Genomic DNA, 19,907 nt, shown 5'->3' with positions numbered 1-19,907 from the left:
GACCTTAATTCGGACTCAAGCCCATATGCAACCCAAAAACTTAAGCCAATGAGTTACTGAATCTTTGTCTTTTATAAACTTTCCCATTTTTTTCTTTTTAACCGATGTGGGACATTGTCTCCTCTCACATCACCACTTTTTTTCTCCAACACTTATTAATGAGTAAAAGATGTCATAATTAGGGATTTTTTTATTCACAAAACTTAAACTTCAAAACTTAATTAAGAATAAAAAATACCGAACTACTTAAATAAATTCATATTGTTGATAATATTTTAACATTTACTCCTACAAAGAGAGTATACCAAAAAAAAATCATGTCAACTGCTCTAATTTCTTCCATTGCCTCCCCCCCCCCCCCCCCCCCCCCCCTTATTACTCTCCTTTTTTTTTATAGGTTCCTTTTATCATTCTCCTATTTATGCTTGAATTCAAGCGAGTCCTTTTTAAAATTTCTATTTATAAAACTCTAATTAATCATATTTTAATTATTCAATTTTATACACAATTATATCTAAAAATTTTAAAAAAGAGAGCGTAGTGCAATAGTATAGAGGCGCATGATTTCACATAATAATCAAGATATTTCATATTCGATACTTGTTATAAAACTATCCAATAATCATTTATTAGTTAAAAATTTATATTTCGTTTTATAAAACTCATCAACCTTCCTTATAATTGAAAAAGAAAAACTAACAACATCCTGTTTGTACTCGTCTTTATAAAATCATATTCACATTCTTTGTTCAACATCATATCTTTCTAAGCACTTTATGACCACTGTATATAAACCATCACCTATACATACGATAATACTCTTATATAAAAATTTTCCTCACTTAATTTGGTTCTAAGATACTTTTTGTTAGGGTAAATTCTAACCACCCCTTTGAAATTTCGGAAAAAATATAGTGATGCTCCCTACTTTAAAAATGGACATACTACCTCTGCTTGTGCTTAAGTTGCATATTACAAGGCGCTACATGATTAGCTTGCTGACGTGACATTTCTCCAATAACTTTTATTCTAATAAAAAAACTTTTGAAATTTATTAATAAAAAATAAAAACAGACAGGCCCTCTCCGATAGGGGTGGGCGGCCACCACCCCCACCAGCGAGGTCATCAGTGCCCTTAGAGCACACAGGCAACCTTGCCGGCGGGGTGGATGTCAGGCAGGCAGGAGCCCCCAAAGATCGAGAGAGACTGATGAACTCTCTCTTTCTCTCTCTGTTTATTTTTTTATTTTCAATTTCGTAAATAAAAATTATTTAAAAAATCCAATCAGCATATTTGCCCATGTAGCACCTGTAATTTGCCGCCTAAGCAGAAATAGAGGTGGTATGTAACCATTTAATAATATGGGGATGTCATTATCTTTTCTCGAAATTTATCTTTTTTGGTATTTCAATTCTTATCGCAATACGCATCATATACCAAGCTTTTTTCATTGGTAGTAGCATGAAAATTAATTTTTATTTACAAATTCAATTTATTCTAAAATTTCCTAACATAAAAAGGCGATATATGAAAATTTATTTGGTTAACTTAATACTCCTTTTTACATTTAATAGTTGGTGAAAAGTCCCAAAATGTGTTAACAAATACTTCAGGCACGAGTCAGACAGTATATAGAAATAAATAAATGGGAAAACAAGCTCTACAAAATTCCAAAATAGTTGACGAACACTCTGATCTTTTCCGAATAGACCAGGCTCCTGCCAACCCCATTTTATTTTTCAAACCCCATCTTATCATTAAAGAGCAGCGCCAAAACGCCCTCTAATCATCATTTGCAAGATTAACCAAAAAGAAGAGAGGGAAAAAAAAATCAAAAGACTAAGGTCTACTATATTATATATATGTTTTTTTCTCGTGTTGTATTCTCTCCCGGGTTAACTTGATAATATATAGACGGCGAAGTATAGCAAGAACTCCACGTAGCACGACATTTTAAATGTCAGCATTTGATCGATCGGTCCATCCCTGTCGTGTACCATGCTGAACTGACCATACATAGAATTTATTTTCCGATTGTGCGGAGGGGGTTGTTTCCTCAGAAAAGCCAAGGCTCCTTTGGCTGTCCTCAGATTCTCACACACCTCTTTGTGTCTCTCTCTTTCTCTCTGCATCTCATTGGAACCAACCCAACTCAACGTCTTCCCTCTCGTCTACTCCCCCAAAGGGAAAGAACAGCCCAAATTAGTAAGTCTTCTGAGGAATTTAAGCAAGAAAATTCCTCTTTCCCCGTCAACCTCTATCTACCCAAGTGGTGAGTGTCATGAGGAAGGGAATAAAACTTGTCTTCCATTCTCTTTTCCTTCTTTGCTTTTGTTTATCATGAGCTTTCTGGGGGTTTGGGAATTCGAATCTGCGTTGGGGTCTCTTTCTTCCCCTCTAGGGTTTCATATCCATTTTTCCGCTTCCATAAAAGGGATTGTTGGCTACATTGGGCAAAAATTCATGTCCTTCCCCATACCCCCGTTTCTATTTTTAGTAATTACCACTACTCTCGGTCAACGTAACTCCTTCCTGTGGTGGTTACGTTTGCACTGCTTTGTTGGGTATAACAAGTATGTCTCTCTCTCTCTTTTTTTCCCCCCTTCAATTTGTGATGTTAGGTTAATCGAATCGGAATATCGAGATGGCAAGGGAGAAGATACAGATCAAGAAGATAGACAACGCGTCGGCCAGGCAGGTGACCTTCTCGAAGCGGAGGCGGGGGCTCTTAAAGAAGGCCGAGGAGCTGTCCGTTCTCTGCGATGCTGATGTGGGCCTCATCATCTTCTCCTCCAGCAGGAAGCTCTTCGAGTACTCTAGCTCCAGGTGCATTTTCTTTTTCACCAACTAATTAAACTTCTCTTTCTCTCTCATAGGGAGTCTAATTTCAATGTTTGCTTAATTTTTTTATTTGAAGTTGATGTTAAATTTTTGTGGTGGTATTAAAATGAAAATGATACACATGAGAAGTTTTGATGCTTTTGTCTAGTAAGCTAGAAGTGTGGATGTCAGGAAATGAGACCAAATGTATTGATGATAAGTGGGGGATTTATATACTGTACATATCAATAGGGGAAAGGATTAATTCAGTTATGTCTATTTTAGGCTTTAAGCTGCTAAATACATAATATATATATACACACATATATATTTGCTTGAAGCTACATACTTAATATGTACATATCGGTATGCATTCATATCTATATATACACAGATATATCTTTTCCGAATTTCTCATATCATCATAATTGAAAAAAAAAATTCATTATAATAAACTCCATGTACATATTTTTCGGTAAGACTACGGATATCCTAAACATATAGGCCGAGACTAATCTCATTTGGGCTTCACCTTTGTCTTAACAATAGGTGCTTCCACTAGATTTTGAACCTAGCACTACGGCAAAGACTGCCCAACTAGGAATTTAATTTATCGTTGAACAGTACCCTCATATATATACTGGACGAGATAAATCATTATATTATATATTTTGAAAAGATCCACTCATTTCCTGAAAATGTGGTTAAGAACCAAAGAAGAGGCGGTCAAACTTTCATTCTTTCTATTTTTGGCACAACTGTAGGTTTCAGAAATTAAAACAAAGATAAACCACTTCCAAGGTATAGAATATATGAGCTCCATTGTCGTTTAATTTTTACGGCAATCCGAAAATAGACTATCGTGATTTTCACAAAATGTCTCTTAATTCTCTTTCTTAAGGTATAGGAAAGCAATGATATATATTTGAAAGGTCAGAATATACTTCCTGGATTAACTTAGAAATATATCTTATACAAAGCTGAAGGTGAGCAGATATAACATAAGAACAAAAGACATTAAGCGTATATAATGCTGTATTGATAGCAGGAGTAAAGGATATGAGTCATGAATGATGGTTATAGATTTGTTTGTTCCGATAAGGAGCAAGTTGGGAGTGTAAATTTAAAATAAAAATCAGCATACAAGTCGGAGAAGCTAGCGGACGATTTCATCAAGAGTTTGGGCGTCTTGCGAGGACTTTCTTGCTGTGGACTGAAAACTTTTTGTTATCTTCATTACAAGGTTTCCAGTGACTAATAACTTTCCACGGCTTCATTGGTGGAATAATGGAAAGTATGGCGCCAGTGCTTTGAAATTCTGTTACCGTTATATGAATCATCCTCATAGCCTATAAATGTACATAAGTTTCGGTTGCTAGCAGTAAGCACTGACGATTTAGTACCATGCTCTTCCTACTAGAAAATTTGCTACCCTTGCACTCGATCATCGAGCAGTCTAATCATCGTATTGGCATAAATTTTTATCATCTGCATAGAATCTTATGAATTTCCAGTCTGAATATGTCATATATATGTAATGAGCGTGATACAGACCGGCTCTCTTTATGCTGACGATGGGCTTTTCCGGGAGCATATTAGCATTTTTTTATGTTTTAAACAAGTAATAACTAGGAAAGCAGAAAAGAGAAATACTCCAATTATTATTTTGTTTCTCCAAAATTCGTCAATCTTAAACATAGAACATATGAGTCTCTTCGTATTTTCATCTGTAATTGTTGGTAGCATAGATTCAGCTAGCTTTAAAAGAGACTGCTATTCGATTGGATCCTTCAATCTTTGGGGGCTTTCAAAAGGATAAACTCGAACTTATGGTTCTTCTACAGCATGTATCATGTATGTATGTGTGTGTACAAACTAAAGAGCTGCTAATCATTCGGTGTCATTGTTCTTTCAATACATTTCATTTGCTTCGGCTAGATCCGTTGCAGATATAATTTTTGAAATGCTCTGAGCCTGTAACTTTCTTCTCCCGTTTGTACATATATGATAGTATGAAGGATATAATAGATCGGCATCGTTTGCACTCCAAGAACCTCGAGAAACTAGAGCAGCCGTCCCTCGAGTTGCAGGTCTGTCGTACTTCTCTTCTCCTTCATTTTACTCGAAACTTCTGGGGTAAAAATGTTGCAATTCGATGATCCAGTAACTTGCTAATTAGTTTATTACTCTGCAAATTTAGGTTCCTTTCTTCGGTTTTCATTCCTTCCTCCCTATAATCAAATCTAGTTTCAAAGTATATTTTTAGCAGGAAAAAAGGTAAAGTACACACATATATACACATATACAAGATAAAAGATGTTTTTCTCTGCCTTTGACTTGGACCAGTTGAAGTGCGCGCAAATTGGTCCGAACACGACCGTAACTTGAAAAAAAGGAATGTGTTTCTTTGGGCAAATCTTGGGAGGAAACAGAATTCATTTGGGAGTGTTGGACCTTGAATAAATTGTAGGCCCATGTCCATGGGCCATTTTTGCATTGTCCAATGTGGAAAATTACCAAAAAATTTCAAAGGTTATTTCGTGAAAATAATGAAATACATAAAAATAAAAAATTATGAAATGTAATTTGTGTTTGATTTTCTCTCACCAGCTAGTAGAGAACAGCAACTACGCGAGATTGAGCAAAGAAGTTTCCGAGAAAAGCCATCAACTTAGGTACAATTATATACATCTGTTTTGGTTTGGTATAATTGTCAGCTAATTTATTTTGTCGTCCGCCCGTTCTCAAGATATGGCAAAAATATATCTATCGAAACGATGTAATTAATTTCAACATAATATATATTAAGGCAAATGAGGGGAGAGGAGCTCCAAGGACTGAGTATAGAAGAACTTCAGCAGCTAGAAAAGTCTCTCGAAGCCGGGTTGGGTCGCATAATCGAGAAGAAGGTATATATCTACATCTTAAAATGATCGACTAATGGTAATTCGTAAGCTGGGGCTAGCTTTTATTGTAGCCATAAACAGTTCGATCTGAATGTCGATTTTGTACCTGAATTCAGGGCGAGTGCATCATGAAAGAGATCACGGAACTTCAGGAGAAGGTAACATGTGCATGCTGAGAATAAATTGACGAAAATTGGATCTCTCTCTCTCTCTCTCTCTCTCTCTCTAAGTTTCTCAGTTTCTTATTTTCTGTTATTTTGCTTTAATTTGATCCTCGTATATTCATTATAACCTGTTTGTGCAATTATGTCGGTGCAGGGAATGCAATTGGGGGAGGAGAACGAGAGACTGAGGCAACAGGTATGTATAATTATTCAGGCTGTCATAAATGGGAATTGTTAATTTCATTTTTTTCGAGAATTTAATTGCATCATTTAATTTTCATATCTGCCATCTTTCTCTATTTTTCCACCATATTTCCAATTCAAGGAATATTTCGAGAATAGTTACCTCAAGCTCAGCTCAAATCGTTGAATGTATGCCCCATTTTCTAATTAATTTAGAATTTCGCGGCATATTGTCGGTCTTTTACGTGTCCCATGAGCACGAACGATAATCTAATACGATTTATTATCTTGATGAGAGAGCAGGTGATGGACATATCTAATGGGCAGAGACTCGTCACCGCGGATTCAGATAACCTCGTGAACTACGAGGAAGGCCTATCATCGGAGTCGGTCACCAACGGATGCAACTCCACCGGCCCTCCCATGGACTACGAGAGCTCCGATACGTCTCTTAAGCTCGGGTAAGCCCCTTTGAAATCCACCTCATTACTTCATATGGTGGCACTTTCATAAGAAGCATACACCCCACCAAACAGCTCCATTGATCACGGATCAATGCAAATCTCCACTGCCAACGTTATAGTAATCAATGAAGTAGCAATAAATAAAGTGCTTTTTTCCGGTAAATGTAATCGAAGAATCGGATTTTACACTCTTTTTGCAGGCTGCCATACGCAGGGTGATCTGAAGTTTCATCAGATGGGGAGGCCCATTTTGTACTTAATTAATGATTAATAATAAGAAAAGAAGAAAATAGACGACTCTAATTTATTATGCAATGGAATGAATGGGAATCTATCTTTCGATCTTTGCATGGTCCTTCCATCTATCTAATGGTCAAGATATATCGTCCGTGAATGCACACGTCAAATCAAATCTTCCGACTTAATTCGGCTTTTGGGACGCCTCTCTGTCGGTCCAGCTCACATCTTAACTCATTATATTCTTTGTACGTTGTCCATGTTCCGGTTCCCAAATACAGGAAATTGAGAAAGAGGGTTTAAAGACAACCACCCCGGTCTTTGATTCGAATTAAAAGATTGTGAATTCGATTTCCATTATTGTAGTTTTTCATACTCCATTTCGTTTTATTATTGTGGTTTCTCATCGTTTTCCAAGTCTGTGGACCTCCATTATGGACAATAAATCGATGGAAACTTGGATCGATGAAGTAAAAATATCATTTATTATAAGCCCAAAAAATTAAGGAAAGTAGTAGATATCCATTGTCGATTGATAGTAGTGGATGGATTTATGAAGGATCTTTATTACCGGTTGAGTAGAAAATGAAAAGTGGTTGATACCCGCGCTTTGTGCGGTAATCTTTTTATCAATTTTTGTATGACAGAGAGTAAGTAATCAATAACATAAATCTACGATTAATATACATAGAATAGAATAAAGATATAACGAAAGCTGTATATTCCACCAAATAGTCATAATAAACATTACAAATTACGAGTGAAAGTCAAGATAGAAAAATCATGTTGATAAGCATATATTTATTCTACTGTTATGAAAATGCAAATAACATTTATATTAAAATATAATAATGATGTATTATTTATATTTACATATATACGAAGGTGGGAGATATCGTGTAGGGACTTAGAGTATCAGAAATACCGTATTGAATCGAAAGTTTATATGTAAAATGAAATTTGGAGTCCTCTACTTATAGGATCTTTTTCTTTTTCCTTTTTTTTTGGCTTGAAATCTATTTATAGGAAATTTAACATATTGAATTTAGAAAAAAATCACATTTCAAGGAGTTTTATTCAGTTGTTGAAAAAAAATTTAATTTGTATAAAATATTTATTTAATATATTATAGCGTAGACATATATTCAAAATTTATTGAATTTAACTGAATAAAATACAATAAAGATTCATTTAACTGGAATGAAAATGTCAATTGACGTGGAGCTGAGGGGTTCCCAAATGCCGGAAAATGAGAGAGGGTTTAGTACAATCATCTTGGTCTTCAATTCGAAATCAAGAAATTGTGAATTCGATTTGTATTATTGTGGTTTGTCATACTCCGCTCCCCTTCATCGTTGCGGTTTCTCATCCTTCCTTCTAAGTTCGTGGACTTCCACTATGAACAATAAACTGATGGAAATTGGGATCGGCGGAGTAAGAATATCATTTGTCATAAGCCCAAAAGATTAAGGAAAGTAGTTGATACCCATTGTTGATTGATGGATCGATTTATGAAGGATTTTCATTACCGATTGAGAAAAAAAATGAAAAGTAGTTGATACTTGCACGTTGTGCAGTAATCTTTTGTTAATTTTTCTCTGACAGAGAATAAGTTATCAATGACATAAATCTATGATTAATATAGATAGAATAAAGATATAACAAAAGCAGTATATTCCATCAAATAGTCATGATAAGCATATATTTATTCTGTAATTATGAAAATGCAAATAACATGCATATTAATAGATAATAATGATGTATTATTTGTATTTGCATATATACGAAGAATGGTAGATATTGTGTAGGGGCTCAGATTGTCAGAAATACCATATTGAATTGAAAGTTGATATGTAAAATGAAATTTCAAGTCTTCTACTTATAGGATTTTTTTTTACTTGAAATCTATTTAGAGGAAATTTAACACATTAAATTTAGAAAAAAAAAATCACATCTCAGGGATTTTTATTCAGTTATCGAGAAATTTATAAATTTTTTCAAACAAATTATTTAATTATATTATGCTATGTACAAACAATATGGACATATATTCAAAATTCATCGAATTTAACCCAAATAAAATACATAAAGATTCCTTTAACTGGAATGAAAATGTTAATTGACGTGAAGTTAAAGAGTTATCAAATATATTTTTTGAATAGAATGGTCAATTCACGTAGGGTTGAGTTGATGGTTATGGAATTTTTATATTTTGCATTTCGATTTTTATATATTATTATAATTGATTGATGGGCCTAAACAATAACGTCGCATTATCCCTCTCTATAGTCCGGAATCCACATATACGAACGATATCGAGACCTGTACATGGCTCGGATCACGATAACAATTTAGGGGAAATATGGTTCATTATTAAAGTATGAACCAGAAACATGAGAATATATATAAATTATATCGATGTCAATTAGTCTTACAAGTAAACGCGACACCTGTTGATTTGTCTTCTATTAATCAAAGATTGGGATCACGTGAAAATAATACTTTATTTAATTTGTTAGTGTGATTTTAAAATTACATTTTAACTTAATTTTATTCACATAAAATAACTTATACAAGTCAAAAAGTGAATTTTATTTATATAATTTTTTTTAATAATAAAACAAAATAATTCATACAAAATCAAAAAATGAGTCTTATATATAATCATTTATATCACTTTTTTTAAAAATTAAAATATTATTTTAAAATATTATTTACAAATCAAGCGCAACATAAATTGCAGAAGATCAATCCGTGGCATATATATAATTTTCTATTACATAAAAAAGCTTGAAAAGCATCCTCAAATCACTGCTATATATGTATGACGTGTACGCAAAATATTGACCCAAATTAGCTAGTCCAGCCTCCTATACTGGTCCCTCCTCGACATTCTGATAACAGTAACAAATCAATTGGAGGAACAACTACTATCGATAATTTTTTCCGATATTATCTCCTAAAAAATTTCTTCTGAATATTATGTTACTTTAAAAAAAAATTAAAGTAAGCAGGTACATATATTCGATATCACAATTAAATATCAAAACATATTCTCTCCACAATTATTTTCAACAAATATTTTGATATTATCTCACAAATATTTTCAACGTTTTGCGATATTATTTCTCAAACATTTCTTAAATTTGCTATCGTTATTAATATTAAATATTAAAATAAATTATGATTACAGTTAATTAGAGGAGAGGATCTCTCCTTTTTGGCAAATTATTATCAGCCGCTCGGTCACATATTCACGAGCTAAACGAGCATCATCGATATATACATATATACGTATATAAGTAAAAGAGAAGATGATCAGAAATCATAGGTTACCTTGTATAGTCATAGGATTTTAGGCAGGTATACATACAATTTATGTATTCCCCTTTTTGTATCATTGCACAATGCCTATAATTTCAATACATTCTACCTCATAGAATTAAGTGAGGATTTAGTCTTTCTTGTGCCCGAACCTTTATGGTATTAGAGCCCTAACTGAGTAACTCTCAATCGATTGGCTTGCTTTTGCTCACCTTTGACGTGTCTATCCCTTTCCTTCTTGGCACCCATGGTTGAAAGTTCTTCCTCCTCAATCCTCATTGTTCTTTCCTCTTCGTCCTCGACCTCCACCACTCTTCCCTCATCTTTTCCAACCATACTTGTCATGTCTAACGGTAGGAATTAACTTTACTGGAAAGGAGTAATGATTCCACTATTTATTACCTATGGCTTGCTTGATTATGTTGACAGCAGAGTCACGACACCAAGCAAGACCGTTATAGGAGTAGACGAAAACACCATGCCGAACCCAGACTACCTTAATTGGCAGTCTATAGACAACTTTGGCCTTACCTGCGTGATGCTAGCGGTAACAGAGGAAATCGATGTGATTATTCTCTATGCTAATACGTCTTATGAGGCTTGGACGTCTCTTGTAATTTCATTCCTCACCCAAACTACAGCACAAGATGACCTTCTCGATCAACAGTGATGCGACCTAACGAAGAGAGGCCAATCGATGGCCAAATTCATTGGCTTAGTGAAGGAGCATTGCCCCTGCGATATGCTCAGATAAGGAAGTCGAAGACACATGCTGAGATTAATTGACATGTCTACATAGGTCTCGGTCCCGATTGCGAGCCGATTGTGCTTGCCTAGTTGAAACGAATGCTGACGATGAGCACCGAGGAGCTCCAGTTTCTCCTAGTCGGCCATGAGGAATGGCGCCTCTATGCAGCAGTCCACAGCACACCGTCAGTCGTGTCCTCTCCAGCCCTTCTCTCGGGAATTCTTGGTCCGGTTCCAACCGAAATCAACTATGATAATGGCCGTGGAAATCAAGGAAATCGTGGCTATAGGAACGACAAAGGAGGGAAAGGAGACGGGAGGGTCGGCTTTGAAAGAAGCTTCTATGGTGAAGGATCGGACAACAATGGAGTCGTCTACCCTAATCAGGGGTCGACTGGACAAGGATAAGCTTTCCAATCGAAGAAGCTTTTCAATCGGACGGGCAAAATAATCAGGTTTTTGAGTCAGCTTCATTTTCCAAACCAGGTCGAGCGTACGCGGGTCAGGCTCATGACCCGTGCTTCCCTGCTGGGCTTTTCTCAAGCTGGCCCAGCTTTCCTGCCTAGGCTACTCGTGGTCAAGCTGCGTTCGGTAGCAATTCTCTTGGTCCGGCTCAATATTTTGGATCTGAATCTGCTTTATCTTGTCAATTGTGCAATCACCCTAGTTACATTGCGCCATTTTGTCAATTTAATCAGATTTTTAGGATTCAAGCTCATCTCACCCATGGCTCCTCTCCAGGACTCCATGACCTTGATTGATATATGGACTGAGGTGCTACACAACACGTGACATCCGATTTATCCAATCTTAATAGTCGTGATTATGCCCCAACTTCAAATAATGCCTTCGTAGGAAATGGTAAAGCACTCCTAGTTCTAACCTCTGGTTCCTCTACCATTAAAATTTCTCAACGTCCTTTGCACTTAAATCATATTTCCAAAATCTTATCTCTATATCTAAGTTTGCCTAGGATAATGGATGCTTCCTTGAGCTTTACCAGGATTATTTTCTTGTAAAGGATCTTTATACTCGCCAAGAGCTTATGCGTGGTTAAATTAAGGACTGTCTCTACCGCTTTCATCCGAGAGGTAGGCACACTGACAGTCCCTAGGCTCATCTCTTCTCTTCCAGTTCTAGTGTGTTATGGCATTAGCAATTTTGTCACTCGTCTTTTCCCATCATTCGTCGTGTTTTGCATCCTTCTTGTTCTATTAATACTGACCATATTGACCATGTTTGTTCTACTTGTCAATAAGGGAAAATAATAAATAATCCATTTCCTTTGACTCATCACAAGAGCACGTCAATATTTGAGCTTATTCACACCGATATTTGGGGATCTGCACCGGTCACCTCTCATACTGGTCATCATTACTATATTCATTTTCTTGATGATTATGGTAAGTTCTCTTGGTTTTATGTCATTAAATCTCGATCTAACGCACTTTGCATCTTCTGTGCATTTCATTGTCAAATTGAGAATATTTATGGATATCGAATTAAATATTTTTAGTCGGATGGTGCTAAGGAATTTCTCTCTGTAGAATTTCAATATGAGTGATAGAATCCTAGCATCTTCCACTACATCTCCTATCCTCATGTATCTCAGCAAAACGGGTTTGCTGAGCACAAACATCATCGCATTGTTGATATGGGTCTCACATTACTCTATAATTCCTCATTACTAGCGAAATTTTGGGACTATGCCTTTAATAAGGATCTATGAGTGTATAGATATGTATATGGATCTCTAAATCTTACATCCTTTTCGGTGTAAATCCTGGTATTCGGAAATCCAATTGAATCCCGATTAATTCAGTCGAGTCTGGTCGACCCATTGATGGGTAAAACTCTATCGACATGGATTTTCTGCTTTCACAATGACTCGAATCTAAGACATTGTTTAAGCGGAATAAGTGTCGAATCGCTTGAACCAATCCATGTTGGTTCCAAATCTAAATCTCACGTCTCTTCTAATAAATATGAAGCGTCTTAATTAATTTGTCTGAGCTTTCGACGTCAAACCGTTAATGAAGAAGAAGAAGAAGAAGATTAAAGTTGGCACTTCAATTGGGAATTAATTGCCAGCTCATTGAGTGAAAGTGAGTGCAAATCTGAAGGTCAAACCTTCGGTCCCCAATCTCAATATCCCTTCAATGAGGGCGGCACTGATGAAGGGGGTTGGCGCATCAAAGTGATCGAGTGAAATTTATTAAGCTTGCCTATTTTAATGATTAAGCAGGCAGGCACCGAATTTAGAAAAAGACTCAAAAAGTGAAAGAAAATTAATTAAGTCTTATGCCATAAAAAAAAAAAAGAACTTCAATAAATAACCATATTTCACTCATCGTGACAAACTTGATCATAAAGGATCAATAAAAATGTGGTGTATCATGCAAGCAAAGAGGCCGCTATTAATGAATTTCCCCGTAAAACATACAACGACATCTCTTTTTCTATCAATTTTCCCACAAAAAACTCGTAAGAAATACTAGTTCTTGTTGCTCTTGAAGTGATAGCATTAGGTAGTATATATAAATATACTAATTTCGAGGGTTTATTCTAACCCGAACAAAAGAATAACTTTAATATTATGGCGATGTTGACATGCATGGTTTACATCTCCTCGATTCTTTTAATAAAAAAGCTAAGCACATTGTGACAACAACTTTTATCCCATGATTTGCATGTAGGATAATAAAGATTAGTTTCAAGAGAATTTTGTAGTTGGCTACACTCTCACAAGGGGATTGACAATAACAAGATTCTTGATTAATTAAAGAACCAATTTTCGTTCGCCAAATTAGCAGAAGCTGGCATCTCTTATATATATATATATATATATATATGTACATGTACGCATAATGTGTGTACGACAATTGATTAAATTTTTTTTTATATATAAATCATGAGGTCGTAGTCGTACTAGTCAAAAGTGATTAAAGTGTTGAAAGGCCCCAGAAGGAAAAAGAAAGAAATTAATCAAAAAAAGGATTTTCTTTTTTTTTTTTTAAGGGGGAAAAAAAGGGATCGGGAACCACATAGAGAGCAGAGGGAGAATAATAAAATTAAGAAAACCTTCAGCAAGAAAAGAAAACTGTCGGTGCTCGCTATTAATTAACTAATTAAAAATGAAAAATAAATAAGCAAATAATAAAGGCGTTCCATGCGGTGGAAAGGACGATATTGCCCTTGTCAACGGGTCTTTTCGCGTGGGCCCCCTCCGGCCACGGGGTTCCCTGCCCTCCGAGCCGGAAAGGCATACACTTTATGCCAAAACACAAGGCAAGTCACCGTGACGTGACCCCGTATTTCACATGCATGCATGTATGTATGTATGTATGTATGTATGTATGTATCCCTCTTTTCCAGTTAACCAACAACGGTATTTTTTGGGACAAATTCCGTATTTTGGTACGTAAATATATTCTCTTCCGTCAAATTTGGTGGTTGTATATTTACTATCGGTGGTTGTCATAATGGCAGTTGCCTTATTTATCTCCGCAATGTAAGTAAACCTTCCATTCCCTGTGCTGTAAGTTTGCTACTCTCCAGTCTCCGCAGATCGGGCCGTGAGAGCCCGTCGATCCCTACAGTATCTCTATATTACTTCGTATCGCGCATTCTGCATTCGTATCGAGAAATTGGCCGACCCCGGAGAGCCGAATGAAGGCAACAGAATCCTAGGAAATTCGATACCGGACGCGGTTAAAATACAAACACAGGCACGGAGTAGAAAAAGAAGGAAAGTTATGCGTTAGAAAAGATCGGGGGAGAGAGAGAGAGAGAGCAAAGCAAAGCTTCTTCTTCTCGATAATATTATATAAATGGCACCGTCGCAGACGTCGACTCCGGCCACCCAAGAAAACGACACGACCCGCTCTGGGTGCATAATGAATGCTCTCCCAAAGCTTAAAGTTGTCATGTGAATAAGGCAACATTCATTCATCGGCCCTTTCGCTCTCACCTCCTCTCCTCTTCTCCTCCTCTTCTCCTCACGGTAGAAGTGAAAGGGGGAAAAAAACAAAAACAAAAACAATATAATACCAGATATATTTATATATATATTATATAAGCTTTTCCCTTCTGTGGTTCTCTTCTTTCTTGGGTTCTTGGGTCCTGGTCTTGCCTGCCTTCTTCCTCCTCCTCCACCCCTTCTAACCTGTTTATGGTCCTGAGGGGAGCTCGGGTTTAATTGGATTCTAGATCTGGGTCTCCCTGCGATGAAGCTCTGTGGGGGGTTGGTGCTGTCCGTCTTCTTGCTCGGCCTTCTGGGCACCGTGGCCCATGCCTCCTCGCCTTCGGTTCTGACGGTATGGCTCCGTTCTTCTTGATTTCTCTCATCCTCTCCCCTGTTGGGTGCTCCTCTGTTTTGCCTTTCCATGCTCACTTTGCAGGAGAAGTGGAAGTGGGAAGCGCTGATCTTGCCGTCGACGGCAGTTCTTTAATGTTCAGTCGTGCTATATCTGCTGCTAAAAATCGTATTTATATTCAGATTCTAGTTCGTGATTAAGATATGGCTTAGCGAGCAGTTCTTGTTTATTATCCAAGGTAGTTAGTTGCTGAGGCAGGTGGATGCTATTATCGTATATTAATTATGGTTCCCCTTTAGCGTTTGGTTGGTTGTATAATTCATTGAAATTGTGATGGAAGGGGAAAAATATTAATTTTCTGGGTCGAGGATAAATATATTATTGTTCTATTCTTTCTTCTTCTAAAATAGTATTATTACCTAAATCTTGTTCATGATCGTGACAGGATTGCGGATGGTTCTTGTTTGTATTGAATCTCAGATCAGTAACTTTTCCTTTAGTCTGGGGTAGATGTCGGTTCAAGCCGAGTTTCTTTTTGTTCGGGATATGGGTAGAAGGCTAAGATATTCAGCGGATGAATATGCAAACCCCCAATGTTATTGTTGTGTTTAGATTCAAAGGAAGTATGGAGTACTTGGTTTCTTTAGAACGGATGATTAATAAGTAGGTTTCTATTGATACTCAGTTTTACGTATTCAAGAGTTGCCAAGCGCTGAAGTGCTTAGCTTATGCTTCTGTTCTATGAGATTTGAGTGTCGATCCACCACTTATGATGTTTTCCTCTTCTCGAAGAAAAAAAATTTGCGACTGATTTTGGGACCTTAGGCTGACTGGCTAACTCTATTGAGCCACCAATATTCTGATCATCTCGCAATAACTCTTACCCTTAAGAAAGTAATGAGCCCTTGTGTGTGAAAAGTTGTACCTTCCTTGGCCTATATTGATGTCTAATAAACAACGATCTTTTGCAGGAATGGACCGGTATCAAGCCTAGACATATGCGTCTCTTCAGGAGCGCATTGCAACGACAAACTGTGAGTTCAAGCATATTATATTTTGGGATGTTACTTTTCCTGTTTCTTGGTTCTCTCACTTAGTCTCTTTGATCTTCCTTTTGTTTTAAATTTAGTCGGATGAAGAGCAATCTTATCTTTGGAACCCTTTGCCCAACCAAAAATGGGGAAAATGCATGCGTTCTTCTAGTACTTCCTGTAAGTTATCTGAAATGAAGATGGCAAATTTACTTTCTTTGGTTTAATAAATCTTGATCTTAAATGTTTGAATATATGGCTTTTGTTTTAAATAAATCATCTGATCTGCAGCTTTGCCCGAGAAATCTGAAGGATACCTTCAAGTCTTCCTCGATGGAGGTCTGAATCAACAAAGAATGGGGGTAAGAATTTTCATTGATAAGTCTTCAGATTTCCAAAAATGTTTACAGAACGATAAATTTTATAAAACTCATGTGTAGCGCCTTATGGGAATACAATTTTTGAGACAATTTTTGTTGCAGTGGCTAGTTGGACACATTTAATTAGGGGATATCCTTTATGGCTAATTGCTGCGAAACAAATATAACTGTTTGAAGAATTTCTGGAATTTCAAAGAGTTCGTCTGAGTGAAGATCTCAAATAATGCTTGTTTATTTGCTCCATAGATATGCGATGCAGTGGCCGTGGCAAAAATACTGAATGCCACTCTTGTGATCCCGCATCTCGAAGTGAATCCGGTTTGGCAAGATTCTAGGTACTATTCGCGATATCTAGATGTTGTTCTTTCTTCTGCCAAAGAAACTCTTAATTCTCATCAAAGTGACTTGACATTGGCAGTTCTTTTGAAGACATCTTTGATGTGGAACACTTCATAAATGTTCTGAAGGATGATATCTCAATAGTGAGAGAACTTCCTGATGAGTTCTCGTGGAGCACTAGAGAGTATTATGCTGCAGCCATTCGACCCACTCGAATTAAGACCGCGCCAGTTCATGCTTCTGCCAACTGGTACCAGGACAATGTCTTGCCTGTTCTCCGAAGGTTTGTATTTACTAGCAAAAGAAAACACCTTCTGGCATGTGCATTGATATCTGACATTAGATACAATATTCAATTACAAATAGTTTTAGTGCAAAATGTCCCACATCCAACTCTTTTCGCCATTATGTTGTATGGTGTTCATCAGCAGGTGGGGGTTTTAATTGCTTAGCTGCATTCACTATTATGATGCCTAATTTGCTCGATTAGTTATTATATCATCTCCCATGGAATCTCATTTTCTTCCATTCATATTCGTCTCATCGCATGTAGAAGTCCTGGGCTTTTTCCAACATTTCCACTTCACCTTATTAATAATCTGTATGTCTTGTAAATTTATTTTTCAGCCACGGAATTGCAGCTATTGCTCCTTTCTCTCACCGCCTGACCTTTGATAACCTGCCAATGGAAATGCAAAAACTGCGATGCAAAGTCAACTTCCAAGCCCTTACTTTTGTTCCTCACATTAGAGCTCTGGGAGAGGCTCTTGTCAATCGCTTGCGTTATAATTCTGGCGACAGTGAAACTGCCGAAACCAACTATATTCGTAGGGTCACTGATTCAAGTAATGGGCAGCCTGGGAAGTTTGTTGTGCTACATCTTCGTTTTGACAAGGTATAATCGCTTATGTGAATTGCTGCTGCTCTCTTTGCATATGAAACTTGCAATTTTTTGATAATCTTATATTTTCTATTTGGTTGTTCTAGGATATGGCTGCTCACTCGGCATGCGATTTTGGTGGGGGCAAAGTTGAGAAACTGGCTCTAGCTAAGTATCGACAAATGATTTGGCAAGGAAGAGTCCTCAATTCCCAATTCACGGATGAGGAATTGAGGAGCCAGGGGCGATGCCCGTTGACCCCCGAGGAGATCGGTCTGCTGCTAGCTGCTATGGGCTTTGACAAGAATACTCATCTATACCTTGCCTCCCACAAGGTAACTTGGCTCTTCTCTTCAAGAATAACTGTATATGCAGCATATTATTTGTAAGTTCTTGCTTATTGAGTAGTTTGGGACCTTTCGTCTGGCATTCTTCAGTTGTAGAGAACAGTTCCAGCTTTCTGATTTCCTGTATCGAAATAAATTTAACTTCCCCTTTTTCTGCAACATTGTTAGAAAAGAAGGGCATGCCCTCATGATTTCAGCACAGGGACCAAGTCCAGATGTTACTTTCTTTTGTATGACTTACAGGACTAATGGTTTTACTTTCGGTATGTTTTCTTCATTAGGTATATGGTGGGGAAGCAAGGATTTCTGCCTTGAGGAAGCTGTTTCCGCTGATGGAAGACAAGAAGAGTCTCTCTTCATTCGAAGAACTCTCCGAGATCAGAGGGAAGGCTTCTCTACTCGCTGCAGTTGATTATTATGTGAGCATGCAGAGTGATATCTTTGTCTCCGCTTCACCCGGAAATATGCACAATGCACTGGTGAGTATGAAATCGTAATTAGCATTGTGTCCGGTACTTCTTTGTCTCCAGGATGGGGAATTTAATTGAAATACTAATTGTGCATGATGAACTTAACAACTTTGCTTCACCGTTTGCAGGTGGGCCACAGAACCTACGAGAATATGAAGACCATAAGACCCAACATGCCACTCTTAGGCCAACTCTTCCTCAACAAGACCATAGACTGGTCCGATTTCCGAGAAGCTGTGATCGAGGGGCACAAGGACCGGCAGGGCCAGATGAGGCTGAGAAAGCCAAAGAAGTCCATCTACACATATCCTGCCACCGATTGCATGTGCGGTGCGTAACCTGATTTAGGTTTCTACTCCAACACCTACCATTGTCATTACTCATTAGGGCTATTATTGTTCGTGGGCTTTTGTACAATGTGGCCAATAAAAGGAAGAACTCAGTTTCTTCCCTTCTACGTCGAGCTATTACTAGTAGAGGTCGTGATATTATATATAGTACAGAAAAGAACGTGGGTGGGATGGATTGGATAGGTGTGAGATGAGGGGATGGGAGGGAGTGAAACATAGGGTTTGGTTTGATTCGATATTTCGACTTTCGCATGTATTGACAGTATATTGTGATGACATGAGATATAGTTTTTTTAGTTCTCCGTGTGTTTTCGTAAGCAATTTCTTTGAATGTGCCCAGCCTGGTCTTATGACTCTTGGCATCGGGCTCTTAGCCAAGGAGTTCAGGTATATACCAGGGAAATATGCATTCCATCCATATGGCCATGTGCAATTCATACAAAGTGCAAAGTGAACTCGGCATCTTATGCAGTTCTATAGAAGAATTGAAACTTTTGGTCATGAAATGGTACGACGAGGAATGCTACTACGAAGATTATAATACATCTGAGCTTATTGAACCGAGTTTTAGAATCTTCAATTGTTCATATTCATTGGAGGCCAATGACGACCGGCTGCAGTATGTCAAATGAAGTTGGGAATGTTCTTTTGGACCATCAATGGAGCTGAGAATGTGAAATGACACATTGCGAGGCTCGATATTCCTTACCCTAGACATTTATGTACGCAGATATCGATCTGTCGATATTGATCGATCTACTGATCCTTACTTTCCACCTCATCGTTACGATGAACACATGATAAATCATCGTGTAATTTCAGATCGATCGGACGAGAAAATCGTGTCATTTAACATTACAGATTCCAGTGCCACCGTGCTGCCACACAAAAACCAACCCTTGCGTATCAATTCACTTCACCCAGCTTTGTATTCTTTTCAATTTATAA

The 19,907-nt window shown here is 37.2% G+C and overlaps 2 protein-coding genes across 4 annotated transcripts; both read left to right on the top strand.

Annotated features, from left to right (window-relative positions):
• Nucleotides 1–1,999: 1,999 nt before the first annotated feature.
• LOC116198898 (MADS-box protein SVP-like) lies at nt 2,000–6,882 on the top strand. Of its 3 annotated transcripts, none has more exons than XM_031529167.1 (9): nt 2,000–2,206; nt 2,623–2,827; nt 4,833–4,911; nt 5,432–5,496; nt 5,631–5,730; nt 5,844–5,885; nt 6,046–6,087; nt 6,378–6,535; nt 6,739–6,882. In XM_031529167.1, the coding sequence occupies exons 2-9, from the start codon at nt 2,646–2,648 to the stop codon at nt 6,755–6,757; spliced, it is 687 nt and encodes a 228-aa protein (XP_031385027.1). In that variant the 5' UTR covers nt 2,000–2,206; nt 2,623–2,645; the 3' UTR covers nt 6,758–6,882. The 3 variants fall into 3 exon arrangements, with proteins under 3 accessions (XP_031385027.1, XP_031385026.1, XP_031385025.1); XM_031529166.1 differs by having other exon boundaries at nt 2,002–2,273; XM_031529165.1 differs by lacking the exon at nt 2,000–2,206 and adding an exon at nt 2,354–2,574 and having other exon boundaries at nt 2,654–2,827.
• A 7,857-nt stretch (nt 6,883–14,739) lies between these two features.
• LOC116199590 (O-fucosyltransferase 39) lies at nt 14,740–19,237 on the top strand. The gene is made up of 10 exons (XM_031530006.1): nt 14,740–15,162; nt 16,134–16,196; nt 16,292–16,373; nt 16,485–16,555; nt 16,820–16,908; nt 16,992–17,195; nt 17,540–17,807; nt 17,900–18,127; nt 18,421–18,618; nt 18,738–19,237. The coding sequence occupies exons 1-10, from the start codon at nt 15,073–15,075 to the stop codon at nt 18,945–18,947; spliced, it is 1,503 nt and encodes a 500-aa protein (XP_031385866.1). The 5' UTR covers nt 14,740–15,072; the 3' UTR covers nt 18,948–19,237.
• Nucleotides 19,238–19,907: the final 670 nt, after the last annotated feature.

This window comes from Punica granatum, chromosome 3 (genome assembly GCF_007655135.1).
Source record: "Punica granatum isolate Tunisia-2019 chromosome 3, ASM765513v2, whole genome shotgun sequence".
NCBI classification, from domain to species: Eukaryota; Viridiplantae; Streptophyta; class Magnoliopsida; order Myrtales; family Lythraceae; genus Punica; species Punica granatum.
Note: the sequence above shows the minus strand (reverse complement) of the source record. Positions and strands in the feature narration are given on the sequence as shown.

What these genes read in the sequence shown, in the direction of transcription:
- LOC116198898 (XM_031529165.1), top strand. Translation starts at nt 2,465, where the DNA reads ATGTCCTTCCCCATACCCCCGTTTCTATTTTTAGTAATTACCACTACT. An exon ending in GAGAAAAGCCATCAACTTAG is followed by an intron (nt 5,497 to 5,630) that starts GTACAATTATAT and finishes ATATATATTAAG; the next exon opens with GCAAATGAGGGGAGAGGAGC. An exon ending in ACGAGAGACTGAGGCAACAG is followed by an intron (nt 6,088 to 6,377) that starts GTATGTATAATT and finishes ATGAGAGAGCAG; the next exon opens with GTGATGGACATATCTAATGG.
- LOC116199590 (XM_031530006.1), top strand. Translation starts at nt 15,073, where the DNA reads ATGAAGCTCTGTGGGGGGTTGGTGCTGTCCGTCTTCTTGCTCGGCCTT. An exon ending in TGAATCAACAAAGAATGGGG is followed by an intron (nt 16,556 to 16,819) that starts GTAAGAATTTTC and finishes TTTGCTCCATAG; the next exon opens with ATATGCGATGCAGTGGCCGT. An exon ending in TACATCTTCGTTTTGACAAG is followed by an intron (nt 17,808 to 17,899) that starts GTATAATCGCTT and finishes TGGTTGTTCTAG; the next exon opens with GATATGGCTGCTCACTCGGC.